Here is a 6,587-nt window from a genome sequence, read left to right as displayed (position 1 = left end):
CTATCCTAGACCGAGACTTAGTCATAAGTATGCTAGAAATCAAGACATATAAATTTGATCACTAATATTGACAAACATGCTTGAGATAGCAACGCATGCGAGTTCGACCGAGCAATGATCTAACAATCTAGTTTACAATTTAGTCTCAGAAATCAACTTCCGACTTATAACGAAGAGTGTAGACTTTTTTGAGTTAACGTATAAAAAATCTAACATTTTTATGAATTCTTTATTTTTGTATTCGCTTTGTCTTTCAATTTGATTCAAATAGATGAAATTTGTTACAATTTGGATTAGTTCTGGATGGTCTTTCATCCTTCTTCTATTTTGAAATTTGACTTCCTTCATATTTTCAAACTTTTTCTGTTAAAGATGAGTTTATCTAGTTTACAATTTAGTTTCTGAAATCAATTTCAGACTTATAACGAAGTGTGTAGACCTTTTTGAGTTAACGTATATGAAATTCAACATTTTTATGAACTCTTTCTTTTTGTGTTGGTTTTGTCTTTCTATTTGATTCAAGATAGTTGAAATTTGTTAGGATTTGGATTAGTTCTTCTTGGTCTTTCATCCTTCTTCTATTGTGAAATTTGCCTACCTTCATATTTTCTTGAATCAACGTATATAGAAATGCAATTTTTACTAGACGTAATCCCTTAGAACATATTATTTGTGATTACAATACATTTTTCAAACTTTTTATATTAAAGATGAATTTATCTAGTTTACAATTTAGTCTCAGAAATCAATTTCCGACTTATAACGAAGTGTTATATACTTTTTTGAGTTAACGTATATTAAACTCAACATTTTTATGAACTATTTCTTTTTGTGTTGGCTTTGTCTTTCTATTTTATTCAAGATCGATGAAATTTGTTAGGATTTGGATTAGTTCTGCATGGTCTTTCATCCTTCTTCTATTGTGAAATTTGGCTTCCTTCATATTTTCTTGAATCAACGTACATAGAAATGCAATTTTTACTAGACGTTCTGCCTTAGAACATATTAATTGTGATTACAATAAATTTTTCAAACTTTTTATATTAAAGATGAATTTATCTAGTTTACAGTTTAGTCTCAGAAATCAACTTCCGACTTATAACGAAGTGTGTATACTTTTTTGAGTTAATGGATAAAAAATTCAACATTTTTATGAACTCTTTATTTTTGTATTGGCTTTGTCTTTCAATTTGATTCAAATAGATGAATATTGTTAGAATTTGGATTAGTTATGCCTGGTCTAATCCTCTTGAGTTGTTTAAGAAACTTAAAGTGCTGTAACGCTCAACATTTGGCATAATTACTATTAAAATCGGTAAAACTGGCTTTTTGATAGCATATTATCGAATTTTACTAAAATCTAAACACCATTTTCCATCAAAATAGATCCCTCCTTAGTTTTTTTACTAATCCCGGGTCATTGGTTTCAAACAACATATTTTCCTAGTATATAGGTTTTTCTTTTTATAAGTTAAAAATTATATTAATAGATAACAAAGTTTACAAGAGAATTTTACAAGAAAAGAGGCTTGAATCCCCAAAAAATTATAAACTTATAAACTAGTATATTGAAACTACCCTTGAAAGCGCTCTGGAACTAGAAAACGACCTTTAAGAGCTGATAAACCTTAAAATCTTTGTTGAAAACTGAGGACCATGTGATGTACTGACATCATTGGAAATTTTCCCATCAAAATACAATCCTCTTGAGTTGTTTAAGAAACTCAAAGTGCTGTAACACTAACTATTTGGCATAATTAATATTGAAATCGGTAAAACTGGCTTTTTAATAGCATATTATGGAATTTGCCTAAAATATATAAACCATTTTCCATCAAAATAGATCCCTCAATTAATTTTTTAACTAATCCCGGGTCATTGGTTTCAGACAGGATATTTTCTGAGTATATAGGAACTACCCTTGAAAGCGTTCTGAAAGCGCTTTGGAACTAGAAAACGACCTTTAAGAGCTGATAAACCTTAAAATCTTGGTTGAAAACTGAGGACCATGTGAGATACTGACATCGTTGGCCCTTTTCCCATCCAAATACTCTCCTCTTGAGTTGTTTACGAAACTCAAAGTGCAGTAACGCTCAAAATTTGGCATAACTAGTATTAAAATCGGTAAAACTGGCTTTTGGATATCATATTATGGAATTTTCCTAAAATATAAACACCATTACCCATCAAAATAGATCCCTCTTAGTTTTTTTACTAATCCCGGGTCATTGGTTTCAAACAGGATATTTTCCTAGTATATTGGAACTACCCTTCAAAGAGCTCTGGAACTAGAAAACGACCTTTAAGAGATTATAAACTTAAGATCTTGTTTGAAAATTGAGGACCATGTGACGTACTGACATCGTTGGCCCTTTTCCCATCTAAATACTCTCATCTTGATTTGTTTAGGAAACTCAAATTGCTGTAACGCTCAACATTTGGCATAACTACTATTAAAATCGGTAAAATTGGTTTTTTTATAGCATATTATGGAATTTTCCTAAAATCTAAACACCATTTCCAATAAAAATATATCCCTCCTTAGTTTTTGTACTGATCCCCGATATTTCATTGTATATAAGAATTACCCTTGAAAGCGCTCTGGAACTAGAAAACGACTTTTAAGAGCTGATAAACCGTAAAATCTTGGTTGAAAACTGAGGACCATGTGACGTACTGACATCGTTGGCCCTTTTCGCATCCAAATACTATCCTCTTGAGTTGTTTAAGAAACTTAAAGTGTTGCAACACTCAACATTTGGCATAATTACTATTGAAATCGGTAAAACTGGATTTTTGATAGCATATTATGAAATTTGCCTAAAATCTAAACACCATTTTCCATCAAATAGATCCCTCCTTAGTTTTTTTACTAATACCGGGACATTGGTTTCAAACAGGATATTTTCCTAGTATATAGGTTTTTTTTATAAGTCAAAAATTGTATTAATGGATAACAAAATTTACAAGACAAGTTTACAAGAAAAGAGGCTTAAAGCCCCAAAAACGTATAAACTTATAAACCAGTATATAGGAACTACCCTTGAAAGCACTCTAGAACTAGAAAACGACTTTTAAGAGCTGATAAACCTTAAAATCTTTGTTGAAAACTGAGGACCATGTGATGTACTGAATCGTTGGCCCTTTTCCCATCCAAATACAATCCTCTTGAGTTGTTTAAGAAACTCAAAGTGTTGTAACGCTCAACATTTGGCATAATTACTATTGAAATAGGTAAAATTGGCTTTTTAATAGCATGTTATGGAATTTGCCTAAAATATATACACCATTTTCCATCAAAATATATCCCTCAATTTTTTTTACTAATCCCGGGTCATTGGTTTCAAACAGGATATTTTCTGAGTATATAGGAACTACCCTTGAAAGCGTTCTGAAAGCGCTCTGGAACTAGAATATGTCCTTTAAGAGATGATAAACCTTAAAATCTTGGTAGAAAACTGAGGACCATGTGAGGTACTGACATCGTTAGCCCTTTTCCCATCCAAATACTCTCCTCTTGAGTTGTTCACAAAACTCAAAGTGCGGTAAAGCTCAAAATTTGGCATAACTACTATTAAAATCAGTAAAACTGGCTTTTCGATATCATATTATGGAATTTTACTAAAATCTAAACACCATTTCCCATCAAAATAGATCCCTCCTTAGTTTTTTTACTAATCCCGGGTCATTGGTTTCAAACAGGATATTTTCCTAGTATATTGGAACTACCCTTGAAAGCGCCTTCGAACTAGAAAACGACCTTTAAGCTTATAAACCTTAAGATCTTGGTTAAAAACTGAGGACCATGTGACATAATGACATCGTTGGCCCTTTTCCCATCCAAATACTCTCCTCTTGAGTTGTTTACGAAACTCAAAGTGCTGTAACGCTCAACATTTGGCATAACTACTATTAAAATAGGTAAAACTGGGTTTTCTATATCATATTATGGAATTTTCCTAAAATATAAACACCATTTCCCATCAAAATAGATCCCTTATTAGTTTTTGTACGAATCCCCGATATTTCATAGTATATAAGAACTACCCTTGAAAGCGCTTTGAAACTAGAAAACTACCCTTTAAGAGCTGATAAACCTTAAAATCTTGGTTGAAAACTGAGGACCATGTGAGGTACTGACATCGTTAGCCCTTTTCCCATCGGAATACTCTCCTCTTGAGTTGTTTACAAAACTCAAAGTGCAGTAACGCTCAAAATTTGGCATAACTACTATTAAAATCGGTAAAACTGGCTTTTCGATATCATATTATGGAATTTTCCTAAAATCTAAACACCATTTCCCATCAAAATAGATCCCTCCTTAGTTTTTTTACTAATCCCGAGTCATTGGTTTCAAACATGATATTTTCTTAGTATATAGGAACTACCCTTGAAAGCATTCTGAAAGCGCTCTGTAACTAGAAAACGACCTTTAAGAGTTGATAAACCTGAAAATCTTGGTTGAAAACTGAGGACCATGTGAGTTACTGACATCGTTAGCCTTTTTCCCATCAAAATACTCTCCTCTTAAGTTGTTTACAAAACTCAAAGTGCAGTAACGCTCAAAATTTGGCATAACTACTATTAAAATCGGTAAAATTGGCTTTTCGATATCATATTATGGAATTTTCCTAAAATATAAACACCGTTTCCCATCAAAATAGATCGCTCCTTAGTCTTTTTACTAATCCCGGGTCATTGGTTTCAAACAGGATATTTTCCTAGTATATTGGAACTACCCTTGAAAGCGCTATGGAACTAGAAAACGAGCTTTAAGCTTATAAACCTTAAGATCTTGGTTGAAAACTGAGGACCATGTGACGTACTGACATCGTTGGACTTTTTCCCATCCAAATACTATATTCTTGAGTTGTTTAAGAAACTTAAGGTGCTGTAACGCTTAACATTTGGCATAATTACTATTGAAATCGGTAAAACTGGCTTTTAGATAGCATATTATGGAATTTTCCTAAAATCTAAACACCATTTTCCATCAAAATAGATCCCTCCTTAGTTTTTTAACTAATCATGGGTGATTGGTTTCAAACATGATATTTTGCTAGTATACATGAACTACCCTTGAAAGCGTTCTGAAAGTGCTATGGAACTAGAAAACGACTTTTAAGAGCTGATAAACCTTGAGATCTTGGTTGAAAACTGAGGACCATGTGACGTACTGACATCGTTGGCCCTTTTCCCATCCAAATACTCTCCTCTTGAGTTGTTTAAGAAACTTAAAGTGTTGTAACGCTCAACATTTGGCATAAGTACTATTGAAATCGGTAAAACTGGATTTTCTATAGCATATTATGGAATTTGCCTAAAATATAAACACCATTTTCCATCAAAATAGATCCCTCCTTAGTTTTTTTACTAATCCCCGATATTTCATAGTATATAATAACTACCCTTGAAAGCGCTTTGAAACTAGAAAACTACCCTTTAAGAGCTGATAAACCTTAAAATCTTGGTTGAAAACTTAGGACCATGTGACGTACTGACATCGTTGGCCCTTTTCCCATCCAAATACTATCCTCTTGAGTTATTTAAGAAACTTAAGGTGCTGTAACGCACACCATTTGGCATAATTACTATTGAAATCAGTAAAACTGGCATTTAGGTAACTTTTAATTATTGAAATCAGTAAAACTGACTTTTAGATAGTAAAACTTAAGGTGCTGTAACATCAGGTCCAGGAGCACTATCCGCATCCAAATCAAAGACAGCTTGTTTGATTTCTTCATAAGAAGGCACCAAATCTATACACACACACTCCTCTGCAGTAATGGATGGGTGATCATAATTAAAAATCCCTTTCTCAATTGGCAAATCATCACCATTAAACTTAGCTTCATAGTAGGAAACTACATGATCCCTAAGTTGAACAGCCTCAGTAATAGTAGTACCATCCTCCGCAACAAGCTTAGAAATAGTATTATGACACCTCCTAGTCTGTACGCTATTATGGAAAAAAGAAAAATTGCTAGAACCCTCCAACAACCATTTATTGCGAGATTTCTGTGTTAACATAATATTCTGCTGCATCCGAATATCCTGAACCTTTACTGTTGCATCCTTCACCACATTGAATTTTTCTATATCCGAAGGATCTTCATCAGAATTTCTCAAAGCCACCTCCATATGCAATTGAGCTTGTTTCAATCTACTATTAACATTACCAAAAACAGATTGGTTCCATAATTTAATAGCTTCCTTTAAGCGTTTCAGCTTGAAAGGATAAATAAAATCAGGCGAACCAATAACCAGAGCACTCCAATAATCAGACGTAAAATCAGGATGTGTAAACCACATTTTTTGAATGCTAAAAGGGGCGCGCCTTGGTCTTTGAGTAACAAAAGAGTAACCAATAAGTACTGAATGGTCATAAACTTCCCTTGGAAGAGATTTACACCTCCAAGTCATATACTTATTAGCCATACATCATTGATAACAACACGATCCAATTTACTTACAATTCTATGGATACCAGATTGGCCATTAGACCAAGTAAGACGACTACCCAAAGAATCAGCTTCAAACAGATTAATGTCCTCCATCAAATCCGAGAATTCATTAATACAAGAAGT

General features: G+C 33.1%; 1 protein-coding gene across 1 annotated transcript; it reads right to left on the bottom strand.

Annotated features, from left to right (window-relative positions):
• Positions 1-5,670: 5,670 nt before the first annotated feature.
• Positions 5,671-6,312, bottom strand: LOC113295559. The gene has a single exon (XM_026543890.1). The coding sequence runs from the start codon at positions 6,310-6,312 to the stop codon at positions 5,671-5,673; it is 642 nt and encodes a 213-aa protein (XP_026399675.1).
• Positions 6,313-6,587: the final 275 nt, after the last annotated feature.

The sequence above is a fragment of the Papaver somniferum genome, chromosome 7, assembly GCF_003573695.1.
Source record: "Papaver somniferum cultivar HN1 chromosome 7, ASM357369v1, whole genome shotgun sequence".
NCBI lineage: Eukaryota > Viridiplantae > Streptophyta > Magnoliopsida > Ranunculales > Papaveraceae > Papaver > Papaver somniferum.
The sequence above is the reverse complement of the archived record's forward strand: the minus strand, read 5'-3'. Positions and strand labels throughout refer to the sequence as shown.

Coding starts and splice junctions, on each gene's coding strand:
- LOC113295559 (XM_026543890.1), bottom strand. CDS start 6,312: ATGTGGTTTACACATCCTGATTTTACGTCTGATTATTGGAGTGCTCTG.